The sequence below is a fragment of the Onychostruthus taczanowskii genome, unplaced genomic scaffold (assembly GCF_017590055.1).
Source record: "Onychostruthus taczanowskii isolate IOZ18803 unplaced genomic scaffold, ASM1759005v1 scaffold27, whole genome shotgun sequence".
Classification (NCBI taxonomy): domain Eukaryota; kingdom Metazoa; phylum Chordata; class Aves; order Passeriformes; family Passeridae; genus Onychostruthus; species Onychostruthus taczanowskii.
The window spans coordinates 5,407,612-5,421,746 of NW_024500017.1; the positions used below are offsets into that span (position 1 = coordinate 5,407,612).

The following is a 14,135-nucleotide window of genomic DNA, read 5'->3' on the forward strand; positions in this document are numbered from 1 at the left end:
GAGCAATCAGAACAAAAACAACAAGAAAAGAGCAGCTGCTCAGGGTGCTGGTCACCTGCTGCAACTCTAGCAGAGGTTGATGCTGATGATGTACATGGATAAATGCAGGCACAGACCCTTAAAGAAGATCACTGGGAAGAGCCAGAAGGAGTGTGGCTGCTGACCAGAGCAGATGACATGCAGCTCTAGTAGCTGCAGGCAAAGCTCTAAAAAGATCTGGATTGATGCAGGTATGCTGAGTGCACACCCCAGTCTTCATTTTTGCCAGGTACAATTTATGTGCTTTATTTAGTGGATCTCTAACTTCAAGCTTCTCTTTGGCTGCCTTTTAACAGAAATAAAAATTAAATCTAAAAGTGGCAGCAGAGAGAAAGGGCAGACTGACCCAGCCATGCTCTTTAAAACATTAACTCATACAGTCTAGTGGGATCAGGAATAAAATTCAGGGCAATATTTAGTTGTTTATACATAGGTCTCTGGTGCTGCTAGAGATGTCCCAGGGTAAGTTGCCTGCTGCCTGTCAGACATCAGTGGTCTCCTGTGGGCCTGCACCCATCAACCTGTGTGAATATCTCACATACCTGAGAGCATCACCAGTGGACACTGGGGGTGGGCTACACAAACACAGCAGTTTTTCCACCTATTTTCTTCTTCTTCACATATATTTAATTACGTAAAAAAAATGCATTGGAGAAAAATGAGGTTTTAAAAAGAATGACATAAACTAGTTCCACGTGCATCATCCTGACCTTTCCTTTCTATCAAGCAGGTGAGAACCAGCAACCTCTCCGCCTGATTTCCCAGAGATTTACAGCTCCTGTCTGCCTGATTTTGCCCATCAGTTCCTGTGAAGGGCACAAGCACAATGGGCCAACACTGTGTGTATTCTCTGGTGTCTTAGAAGGGTTGAGTTCATCCCTCAGTCTTTTGTTCAGGGGATTTCTAATACAGTTGCTCTGTTCTTAAGATTTACAAGAAACATAACAGGCACTACTAATTTTGAGATTAGCACCTTGCTAGTAAATTAATCTAAGGTTGTCTGGTGGGTTCCAATGTTTTTAGCTAGAATAACAGATATATCCATATTGCAGCACCTTGGATCCTCTTCCATCCTGTTTGTTTGGGAAGCCAAGTCCCAAACAATCCATAATGTCCTAAAGGTGAGGATAGGAATACCAGAAAAACAAACAAGACAAAACAATTGAAAACCCACCCTAGATAGGAAGCTATATAAACTGTTGAGGTTTCTCAGTTCTCATCATGCATAGTCACTGAGCCACCAGTTCAAAGAGCTTTGGGGAGCCTTGTCTCCAGCTAATGAATCATTCTCCAGCTCAGCATTGTGAGAGCTGTCAGGACTGGTTTGGGCAGAGCTTCTTATTCTTCACAGATATTTAATTATTGCTCTAGGCAGTGGTTAAGTGAGTTGACATCTCAAGGTGCCTTCCAGTTCTGTGATTCCTCTCTTTATCTTTTGTGTGGAGAAGGAAATTTATTTTCTCCATGTACCAGGAAATATTCCAAACCATCTAGACACCCTGTTAGCGTAACAAACAACAGGACCAGGGTGTGCATCTCAGTGGTTAAACTGTATCTAATACACTTGGGCCACAGAAGACAGCTTTTGGCAAATCAGCACCTACATGATTAATTTTTTACAAACTCAAGATTAATTATTTATCGTGGCAGAAGTCTTTAATGAGCTATAATGCAACTGGAATCCAGGGTTAACTAGACTAACAGTAACGACTAGGGAAAAAAAAAAGGATGTGTTCTTAAATCTTGTGGTTAAAACCTTCTAGTGCATCACATGTTGTCAGGATAACATCCTTTATCAGAAGAAACTCTGAACTCCCACCCAAAGTAGTCCTTAAGACAGCCCAAACCTCATCACTCATCTCAAGCATTTCCAGCTGTGGAGAATAATAAAACACAAGAACAAACATAGGAGTAGGCTGCTGCATTTTGATCCTGATCTACTTCCAAAGACAGACTGAAAATATGATGCTACATTTGTACTTCATCCATTGTCTGATTTACTAAAACAAACATTCCCAGTCACAAAAGGTTGACCTGCTGAGAAAGCTCACGACCATCAATCAGAAAGGGCAAAAAAGCAGAAAAAGCCCATTTCACTCCAGTGTGTGGGTACTCCCATGAGAAAAACTTCCAAATATTACAGCTCTTTAATATAATGGCTAAGCAAAAGAAACAAAGAGCAATTACTCGTAGGCAAGGTCAGGTCTTGTCTAACTGAGAAAGGCCACTCAGGGCGAGGATATCTCATTTTTAGCAGATGATGTGTTCAATATCTCCTATCATCCTCCCACCAAAGTAAGGGATTCTTCTGCAGGCTCTTCTTCAGTAAAGTTAAAGTAATGGGGCTCAGTCATTCAGGTATAAATTTCTCTGAAATGTAAAGGCTGTTACACACAGGTCAGAGTAGATGGGCACATCTAAACCAAACAGCTGTGGCATGTTGGCAGCAGGGCTGTATCAGCAAGCACTGGGGATTGTGCTGGGGTAATAAAAAGGTGGGGCTGATAAATACGTTTTTGACAAATGAATTGGCAAAGTTCAACCTTAAGACATTTCCTTTTGTCTGCAAGGTTCCTTCTTCACCTGTTTTGTAAGACGTGCCTCTCGTTTTTGTTTGTTTGAGCATTTTTCTCTATCAATCACAATATACAGCTGAAAAATTGCCAACTGCCTCCTTGCCTGCTCAGAGAATGGTATCAGTGTCTCCAAATGCCATCTGCCATCTGCCAGCCAGGCTGTCATTCTCCCAAATCCTTGTGGCTGTTCTGTGTCTAACAGCTGCATGACAGCAACACACACTGTCAGCTTGCTTGTCCCTGATGGTTTGGTGCTATCAGGATCAAAGCAATTTCTGTATGAATTCTATCCTGGATAATACAATATGTGTAAATTTTATGGCTTAGTCAACAGCCTTTGCAATGATTCTGTTACTCTTTCCAAACTGAGAGGGGCAAACCTTTTTTTCTGCATCTGGGATTAAACCTGCAGTGACAACAAGATCCTAATAGAATCAGTCACAGTTACTTTTTCCTATTACAAACAAGTGGCCATAGTGAAGATAATTGCTCTGACAGTTACTTAAACTGCAAAATTAAACCCCTTTTTCTCCTACAAAGTCCCTCCTGTTTCTAGTAGTGTTGCTTTTTTATCCAATTTATTAATGCTCATCACCATGACAGAGAAACGCACAATTAAGAGAAAAATATATATTGGGGTGGTTGTCTCATGGCTGAATTTTACACTGTCCAGTTTTAATGTTTTCAAAATGTTTGTGGCTGATGGAACACCTTAACACAGAGCACTTCTAAAATCTGTTAGCTACCAGGGCAGCATGCACTGGGAAAACCAAATCATGCAGTGGGAAAGCCAAAGCTGCAAAACTGCAGCTTTTATTTCTAGAGGGTTCAATCCAGATTGAATAAATAGAGACACCTCTGAGGTGTGTGAGAGCACCCAGCACCTGCATGGGGCTAGCAGAGGGGACATGGGGCTGACAAGGACCTGACTCACCTGGTGAGGCTGCTGAAGCCAAGGAGGAAAGGATGCATGAAATCTTCAAAGACAGCATGCCTGTGGTCAGACATGAGACATGCCTCATGTCACTTCCTTTGATTACTTATCTTGCAAATGGAAGCCATACAGAATGCAAACAAATGGCTTTATTCACCACAGAGAAGTCTAGTATTTCAAGTTGGCAATAATTCTTTGTTATGATGGGGGCAGACTCCTTTTATTTTACTGACCATACTTGGTTGGAAGCCACTTGGATAACAACATATTTTGCCTCTTTTTTCAGCTGAGATACCAGATTTTTAACTCAACTGTTCTTATATCTTATTAAAAAATTGACACTCTGCTAAGACTTATGATGAGCTAACCTTGATGAAACTGAAGTAAATTCTTGTGTATGTCAGCATGAAAGCTAACCTGACTTAAGAACACCTACACAGGGCTGAAATCCATGGGCACAATCCTTGGGAGCACAATCCTTGTATGTATTTGAAAGCTGAGTTATTTAAAGGGACAAGAACTTGAAGAATGTTGCACCCCAGCAGGGAAGCCCCAAGATGACACGCTTCACCCCTTGGCCCCTTCATTGCTTCTAAAATACATCTCTGCAAGACACTCTATCTAAACACCATCTATACATTGACAGACACACAGAAGTGCTGTTACTATACAGGCATGCATGTTTAGTGTCCAAGAAACCAACTGTGCCTACAGAACTTGGAGGTTTGTGTGTCTAACACCTTTCTACCTCACAGGAAGGAGGTGGAGGAAGTTTCAAGATGCTCCCAGGTCATCTGAGTCACTTAAAGCAGCAGTAATCCATCCACTGCTTCAGACACTAGTCACAGTTAACAATAAAGAAGACCCATAATGCTACCATTGGTCTGGAGTGTTGCATGAGGAATGGGGAATTTAGATTGTGAGGGTTTAGTTGCCAAGGGGTTTCTTTGTTCGATGTCCCTCTTATGAGGCACCTAAGCTTGAACTACAGATATCATTGACTTGTGCCAATACCCCACCTAATGGAGATGAGAGTCTAGTGAAAAAAGCTTATTTAATAGTAACAACAGAACTTGGTAGAGCATATAAAAGCTAGAGAGTTAAAATTAAACTCTAAAACTCTAAACTCTAAAATTAGAGTCCAGACACTTGGGATTTTTTAATGTTTTTGTAAAACATAACTGCTTGACCTATGTGCATCATGTAAAACATAAATGTAGCAACTCTGATATTTCAGATGGCTTCTGTTTGGTTTTTTTTTTTTTTTTTTTTTGCCACAAATGCATCATAATTTTTTCATGAGTAGATGCCTGTTAATGCTTACTACTGCAGCACTCACGGGACAGTCTCAGATCTAAAAGGAACAGCAAATATCCTGGATAATAAGAGACTATGGAAATGAAAAGAATCTGCCACAGATCTTCCCCAGTGGGGGGTAGCTAAACAAGAAGTTATTTCTGTCTTCTGCTGACTGTGGGCTTATGGCCAGGGACTGAACAACCATCGTCTGTCCCTGAGCACTGCTCTGCCAGGGGAAGCAACAAAGAGCAATTGTGGAGCTTCGTGATGAGACAATAAAATCATGCCGTGGTAATACTTGTACTAGGGAAACATTTGTACAAGGACAGTAATGTTTATAGGCAACAGAGAAGTCCTTGTGAGTTTTGTGAGCTTCTGCCCAAGAGGGCTCCTTGGGCAGATATGTTCTCCAGGTAATACTTACTTTTTGACCTTGAAGTTGTGAAACCATACGGCCCACAACAACCTGCCATCCCCTTAGCCTATAGAGTCCTCCCTGGAAAAAGGATTAGTCTGCTTTGCAATGACAAGATGAAAGTCAAGCTTGTTGCAGAGAATCTCAACACAATTGAATTAAAACCAAAGAACTTGCCAAACCCCAAGGTTAATTAAACTCACAAACACCACGGAATCATGCATAAGCAGTCTTCATGGATTTTTGAGAGACAGAAGATTAAAAAAAAATTACACAATTTCACATAAGTAAAAATCAATCAAGCTTTTCAAATCATAGAATGCAAACCATTGTTACTATTCCCAAACTGTCCCCAAGGCATCTTCCTTATAGCAGAGCAGCTATCTAGATTTCCAGGTGGATTGACTCCATTTGTTAATATTAAGGACATCAGATGCACAGATAAGCTTGATACAAGACTGCAAACACAGAAAATATTTAAGAGACTTTAAATTCCAAAGGATGTGCAGCCAAAAACATTGTTTGATTGGAGGCAAAAAGTTCTGGACCGAGTTCAGAGAGCAAAAAGCAGATGAAAATATGCAGATTTGGAGTTGTAATGTTGCATCAGGTGCAGCTCTTAATTGGGAGCTCAGTTTCTGAGAGAAAGGTACACTTTAGGGTTAGTTGGAAAATTTTTCTGAAAGCATTTTTTTCAGTAACATTTGATACTTTTGTTCAAAGTAACATGTTCAGGAAGATATGGCTTTTGATGAAAGCTCCATTTTAAAACAAGACATTCTGATAGAGCTGAAAAATTCCATTTTAACATCCACATAATGGAAGCTTTTCACTGAAGAATGGTTAGCTTTCAATGAGAACTCCATTTAAAAATGATAGTTAAAAAAGATTTTAAAACCTAAACTCATTTAGCCAAATAAAATACCTCATTTGACACAGATGATTCATTTTATATTTCTCCCAGCAGAGAGAAATTAAAAGAAAGAAAGCTATTAAATAAAAATTTAACTTCTGAAATTTCAAAGTGGATAAATTCTGTTGTTGTATTATTCAACAGAATGAAACAAGCCATTTTTACCCAGCTTTCTAGCACCACCATTGACCACAAAAGAGAAGCTGCCTCTGTGCATTGCAGAGCCTCCCAAAGCCACCATAAACCACAGCAGCAGGTGCTGCAGCACCACAGTGCCCCTTTCATCCTCCACAAAAGAAGTTCTTACTGGCTCATCTGCTGCCAAACTGGTAGCCCCTATGGCTGGTTTCCGTATATCCTCTGCGAGTGTGTAAGTCTGGCTCTGGAGGTTTAAAAAACACAATGCATGAGACACTCATGAGCCTGTGGTTACAAAACATGAGATCAGGAGAAACAGCAAACTGCGGCTGGAAAGCTCTGGCAAGAACTTCTGTTTTATCTTCTGCTCTTCCAGAAGCAGTTCTCTGACACAGATGCAGTCGTTTCTCCAAGATTACCTGTAACTTTCTAGGAACAACAGAGAGATGCAATTCCCAGATGGGTCTGAACTGAATGATGGGATTCTCTTCCAACACGGGATCACCCCTGTTCCCACTGTAGCCTGCAGCACAACTGTGGTGTACTGCACCCACATCCAAACTACCTAATCCAGCATGGAACTCAAACACCTGCTAAAGCTGTCTGAGCTGCAGTGCTGTGATCACTCCTGCCATGGATACACCCCCTCTGGACAGTTTAAATATGAATGGAGTATGTTTGCCCTGCACTGCATTCCATGTGCTGTCCACTGAAAGGCTCTCCAGGGCCAGGACCCCCAGGAGATGCCTGCTGACAGCCCTGCGAGTGTGTCCTGCGCAGCAGGAGCCTTTTGGCCGTGTCTCCTGCATGCAGGTGGAACTGCTGCACACAGGCAGTGCTGCTGATCTGCTCACTCCTCTCCCCTTAGGCAAACAGCCAATCTGCAAAAAGATGGTGTGGAGATGGGACCATCATCGCATTCACAGGGAGACAAAAAGCTCCTTGGATTTGTAGCTGGAGCTTTATGCAAATGGTATGGAGTGTTTTGCTCACTCTGCCCGAAAAAATGTCCTGGGAAGCTGGTCCAAAAGCATCAGAACCTTGGCATGTCCCCAGATCTTGCTGAATTTGGATTTAAAAAATAGTTACGTGATAATATAAACCCTACAGAAACTCACTTTAGCCTGTATCAGCAAGAAGGCTGTCTTCTACAGATACATACTGCAAAACTACACATATTCTGCATTCAAGGAGAAAATGCACTGCTGAATAAATATTGCTTTTATCCACTAGTTTCAAAATTGGAGCTAAGACCCCCATCTCCCTCAGCACAAGCTAGTTAACTTGCAGAGGAACTAATTATTCAGAGCTGTCACACAAAAGTTTTTGACAAACAGGTCATTTTGATGTTAAATGTCTTCAAGCAGACAAATGCTACCAAAAATTGTCTCAGTCAAACCTCATGCAGTAATTTGATGCAGTAAATCCCGACACCTGGATTTTAATCGGGGCTTTCTGTAAATACTACCATTTGAGATTACTCCTGTCCCTATTGCTCTATGAGAAACACCCAGATTTTGAAAGTATTGGCCTTTGAGATGGGAAGTTTTTCATATATCTTTAGGGAATTATTTTAGTGTTCAGAATGTTCCAACACAAATTTGCTATTAGTTTTCCCAGGACATTCTGTGCATAATTTCTTTTTCTCAAAATGAAAGTGCTGCCCTGCTTAAGCCACAAGGAGCTTTAAAGCACTCAGGACTTGTGTGCTGCAGCAATAATTTCATTATTCATGTACGGTAATGAAGCAATGTTACCAGCTGCATACAAGCTTCCCCCACAAATTAGATTTTGAGTTTAAATCTTCAATTGCAGCTGTATTAGTGCCATATAAAGTGAAAACTGACAAAAATAAAACCAGGAAATCATTGCATTCTTGACAATCCAAATTAACTAACTACTTACATGTGAACTGCCCATTTTTGCTTAGCCTGGATGTGGAAGGTGTGACTCTTCTGCTCTTCAATAAAACAAGCATGCAGTTGGAATAGCTAAATACTACATAAACCTGAGTTAATCAATAACTTCTGACATTATTTAAATTCTAGTCATTGCAAGGTGGGGTGTATTCATTATTACATGGTGGCTTTATTATCCCTACTATCTAATATCACATCCTGTTGTGTCATGGAGCTGACTGGTTTCTCTAAGGAAAATCAGGATTTCACAATATAAGCCTCAATATGATACATACTGATTTATATAATTGTTATTACAATGATTTAAAATACAAAAATATTGTAGCATCCAACACAAGCTTTCTAAACAGAAAGATGCCTCCCTTGAAGGCTCTATATCAGATCTTATGGAATTTAATAGTATTTAATATGCCACTGAGGACCCTCAGCTCCTACAAAACATTTTGAACAGAATCTCCCTGATTAATTTGATTTACATGACCAGGTTTTGGTAGTCAGGGGATTTCAGGGGTGTCCTTTGTGAAAAGAGACCAGGGGTTGCCCCCATGCTGGACAGAGCCAGGGCCAGCTGATTCTAAAATGAACCCTCCCCAGAACAAAGTTGAGCCTCACCAATGATGCTGGTGGTGCCTCTGTGATAACTTATTTAACAAATGGCAAAAATTACTGGGCAGAAGCTGTGAGAAAGGAATGAGAAAACTGAGAAGGCAACAGCCCTGCAGGAATCAGAAAACTGTGAAGGAAACAGCCCTCCAGGTGTGCCCCTGCCGAAAAAGGAGGGGCAGGAGGTGTCCAGGTGCTCGTGCAGAGATTCCACTGCAGCCCCTGGTGCAGTCCATGGTGAGGCAGCTGTGCCCCTGAGACCAGGGAGGTCCATGGGGCAGCAGAGATGCCCCTGAGACCAGGGAGGTCATGGGGCAGCAGAGATGCCCCTGAGACCATGGAGGTCCATGGGGAAGCAGAGGTGCTCCTGCAGCCCACGAAGGTCCATGGGAGAGCAGAGATGCTCCTGCAGCCCATGGAGGTCCATAGGACAGCAGAGGTGCTCCTGCAGCCCATGGGGGACCCCACATGGGAGCAGGTGGATGTGCCCTGTGGTAAGCTGCAGTCATGGAGAGCCAATGCTGGAGCAGGCTGCTGGCAGGAATGATAGCCTGTGGAATGGAGCCCATGCAGACACAGGCTTTCTGCAGGACCTGAGATCCTGAGGAGGAAGGAGCAGCAGAGACAAAGTATTATGGACTGACTGAAACCACCAGTGCCCATTCCCTGCACCTCTCAGGGAAAGGACTTGACCAGCTGGGAGTGAAGAGTGAGGCTGAGCCTAAGAAGAAGGGTGGGGTTTTTAGTTCTTAGTTTTAGAATATGTTTTTAGTTTTGTCTTTGCTTCTCACTATCCTATTCTATTTTCAATTGGCAATAAAGTAAATTAATTTCCCAAAGTCAAGCCTGTTTTGCCCATGACAGTTACTGGTGAATATGTCACTGTCTTTATCTCAACCCATGAGCTATTTTTTCCCTATTCTTTCCCCTTGTTCTTTTGAGATGGGGAGTGGGAGGGTAGCTTGGTGGACCTCTGAAGCTAGCCAAGGTCCTCCTTTAGACCTTAGGCAAGATATCCAGAGAAAAATAAGAAACCAAACCAAATACATTTGGATTTATAGCAGTTCAGGAGGAAAACAAAATCTATGTGATTCTGTAAAAAGCAAAAGAAAATCACTGCACTGAAAATGCAGTAATAATTCTAGATTTTAAATACATTGATAAGTGTGAAGACCTTACTACCATTCAAACACACTGAATAAAAAATCAGCTTTGATCATGGTATTCAAACACAAGTAATACAAAAATCAAATGTGAGTATGAAAAAATTTATCCAGAATTCAATGATTTATGGTAACATACTATCTCAAATGCATCATCAAGGCCTTTAATGATTTGGGAACTACTCACTTCTTTCAGAATATTTTTGGGAATAAAGACATCCCAACTGAGATGAAAGAAAATACTATAGTTAGAGGGAAAGTTTGTGTGGAAACTGAGCATGAAGTCGGGGAATACTCATAAGCTCAGACACAGACTGGCATTCCTACTGCTTTCACTGATTGTGAGTAAAATACAGCAGTCCAGAAGGTGAAACTAATGAAGGATTTAGAACAAGCAGCTGATTGAGCCCTACTGTACCATGCTGTGCTGGCAAATGCTGTATCTGAACATGTAAATAGGTTATCAGTAGCAAAACTATCTGTTACTCTCACTGATCAATTTGGTTGGCTTCGCTTATGTTCTGGGGGTTTAAAAGTTTGTGCAGTTAACAAGAATTAAGGATTGTATGGTACTTTTTAGCTTTGTAAGTAACAGGACTGACTCCCTGCAGAAGACCTGAGGACCATACTCCTGTGGGTGACACATGCCAGGCAATGACACAGGGGCACTCTGAGAATTCAGAAAGGTGAAAAGGAGATGAAATATTATCCCAGGTAGGAAACACCACACTGCAGTGTGGAACTGGACTGGTAACACTGCTACTCTGGAGATCACTGCTGGTTACCCCCAAGATAGTCTTTGCTCTAAAAGTAACCACAGAACTGCTTACAGCTGATGGGTCTTAATTGAGGCTAAATGGAAGAGGCAGTGAAAGTCTTCAGTCTACTGAAGCAAGTGAAATAGCAAAGCTCTGAAGTGGTAACAGGTAAGAACTAAGTGAAGCTGAGCTTTTTGTAGAGGATTTGTGGTAGCAGTGTGCCCTCATGGATGGGCAGGGGGTGCTTTGTCTGTCTGCAAGAAGATGCAGAACTTTTCCAGGAGAAGGTACCTGGATGTCTCTGTGTGACAGAGAAACACAGCTTGTGGATTACATCAGAGTCAACAGAAGGAATACCTTCACCAGCCTTGACCACAGCATTGGTGTGAGCTGTGAAATGGGTTTACAGTGCTACTGGTGCCTGGCACTCCAGTTGAACTCTGCAGATCTCTGGGGAACCTGTGTGAGACTGAGAATTTTCAGGAAGAAAGACAAGCACAAAATTCTGAACAGTATCTAGAGATTTATTCAGGTAAGTCAAAATAGGCACAGTCTGGTTTGACCAGAAACTGATCATGCACTATCAGGGACCAAGAGATTTTGAAAGGTTTACCAAGACATTCAGTGAAAGGGAAAAGCTGCTGGGAGAACTGATGCTTTCATATGTTCCCTCTAAAAAGCTATTTAAGGGCTTGAAAACTGCAGTGGATGTCCTACACAAAAAATTCAGCCTATCAACAGATTTGGCTAAAACCAGGCATTTACAATGAAATTGTCTCCAGTATCCTTGAAGGAAGTCACTGGATAGACCATTTCCATGGAAAAATTCCATGGGAAGTATTTAATCTTAAGATCTGATCAACAGTTGCCAATTTCAGTAAGCGGCTCAGGGGTACTGCACAAATCACTCGTGAGAAAGAGACAAAAATCATCTTGGAGAGCAAATGTTCTTCACATGTTGGTGAAGGTTCCCATGTTGACCATGAGCTGGCCAGGCCAGCCAGGACCAGAAGGAATGTGAGTAGATCTCAGAGCAGCTGCTCAGTTCCGAGAGAGCTGCACTGATGCAGCTCAGCTCCCTCTTTCAGAGCAGTGCATTTTACTGGCAGGTCCCCACCAGCCCAAGTTTCCTGAGCACACTGGAAATCAATTTCTGTCTCAGGAAACAGAGGAAGTGACTAGAGGGTGCCAAAATGCTGCTTCTGTTTTTAAACAAGGAGGAACTGGTTGAAAAACCAGAAAGTGAAGGTACTTTATTTGAAAGTGTAAGGGAGTTATTTTGTTGCAAGAAAAAAGAACAAAAGACTTGCAATAAGGAAAAAAGCAGACTTTAGAAAAGTCAGTGAACAAAAAGGTAATGTCTTTTGAGATGTAATCCCGAGAATGAAGGCTGCTGCGAATAACTGGAAGCAAATGTATTAAATCTCAAGAAGCAAATTTTTCCTATAGGAAGAAAAGATAACAGGTATAGTATGAAAAATTCTTATCAATAAGATTATTCCTGCCAGAAATTAATGCCTTTAAGTAAGCAGTTGTGTGCACCAACCTGACTAGGATTAAAAAAAACCAAAAAGAGAATAGTTATTATATACAGTCACTGACAGAGGTCTATTAAGATCAAATTAGGGGCAGAAATTTCTGAACCAGGGTTGATTTCATATGAGCACTAATTCAGGTCAAGGAAACATAGGTCATAAACAACTGGAGAAGGCTACACATAGTGCCTATGCTCCAGGATAAATCTGCTCGTTGTTGCAACTGCCTGAAGGGTCAGCTACACATCTGTCTGTCTGTCTATCTATCTACCTGTCTGTCTATCCATCTGTCTGTCTATCTCCATCCTGAGGAGCAGAGCTGGGTGGGAGTGCATGTGGTTGCAATGATAGGCTAGGGTTTGAAAAAAACGATCAGCAGTGTGATCCTCAATGCTCACTTTATTTTACATACGTGATTTAAACCAATGGGATTATAACTTTGAAGACCTCAACTGAAGTTGCAGGAGTTCAGACTTTATCTATGACCTTCATTTAGAAAGTGAATTTTAATCAAATTCTCAAACTCATTAACAAACACAGAACAATTTTGCTTGTAGGGTATCCTTTCTGGTACTAAATTAAATTCCTGTTAAAAGTCAAGTACTTTGTTCATGCCTAATCACAGGTCTGCTCAGTTATGCTGCCTTTTTGAAGATCTACTCTGTGTCAATAGTTTCTTTGTAATTGTCTTGCTTTTTCTTCTCTTTTGCCAGTCCTATAACTGAAAAGTCTGAGGCAGATGATAGCAATATTATTATATAATATTAATTATATGAATAGAATAGGAATACTTCCTAAATTACTGTTTTTCTGAGCACCTGAATTTTTAGCTTGTGGATTCTCACATCTGTGTCTTACTGAACATATTATTCAGGTGCCTCTAACCAGAAAATTTACTTGAGAACCATCCAAGAAAAAATTGCCCTGCCCTAGTTAGAGGTGTATCTTAACTGCTGGTATCAAAAGCAAACAGACAGTACCAGCCAAGGACTTGTACCATCTGGCTTATGTGGCAATGGGCAAGGTAAACCACGTTTTTTATTAATGTCTTTTCACAGCTTATTTATAAACCATTGTGGGGTGTGACAGAGAAGGGCTCTTAAGAAACCCAACTGGCATTAAAAAGAATCGAGGGATGAGGTCAGATTTGCAGGCTGTGACTGTTCCTGGACTGAATGCCGTTGGTGACATGAGCAGGGAGGCCTTCTTGTAGATTCTGGAGGTTGTGTGAGCTGCTGCTCACTGCAGGGAATCCTGTGCTGGCACCAAGGGGCACGTCCACGGGCTGAGGGTTTGTGTCTCTGCACTTACATGCCAGTGATGCTGAAGAAGGAGAAGGGGGTCTGTAGTTCTCCAGGGATTTACTCAAACATAACAGAGCACTGAGTTTCCTTCTGCTGCTACTGGTTCCCTTCCAGCTGTCACCACTGCTCCAAGATCATTACTGAGAATGCAGCAAACAGCCTTGAAAAATAAATGACACAAGGGATCAGGGCCTCACATGCCTTTTTTTTTTTTTCTTCTTCTTCTTATACATAAAATTATTCACTAAAATGTTGCATAGTGTTAAAAATAGAGAGCCCTTCCCACATTAATAATTCTTCAACAGCAAGAAAATTGCTTGGCACTGATTTTGGCACAGGTAAAATTTTAAACGACTCAGAAGCACCTATATCCTAAGGTCAGGAGGGGCACCTGCCGCTCTTTTATTTGAAGCAGTGTCTTTGGTGACACTCCACCTGCTCGGGACCCCGCACAGGGGGTACACACAGGATGGGATGGATGCTCCCGGCACTCAGGGCTGCACGCTCCAGTCCCCGCTGTGCACAGCAGCTGCGGGAGC

The 14,135-nt window shown here is 41.7% G+C and overlaps 1 protein-coding gene across 1 annotated transcript in view; it reads right to left on the reverse strand.

Moving 5' to 3' along the window:
• The window catches only part of ANXA13 (annexin A13), a 23,201-nt gene extending 14,967 nt beyond the window's left edge, over positions 1-8,234 (reverse strand). Inside the window, exons 1-2 of the mRNA XM_041407604.1 lie at positions 8,220-8,234; positions 6,484-6,558 (exon numbers count right to left, since the gene is read on the reverse strand). Coding sequence (XP_041263538.1) covers positions 6,484-6,558; positions 8,220-8,234 — 90 coding nt within the window. The remainder of the gene's footprint in view (positions 1-6,483; positions 6,559-8,219) is intronic.
• Positions 8,235-14,135: the final 5,901 nt, after the last annotated feature.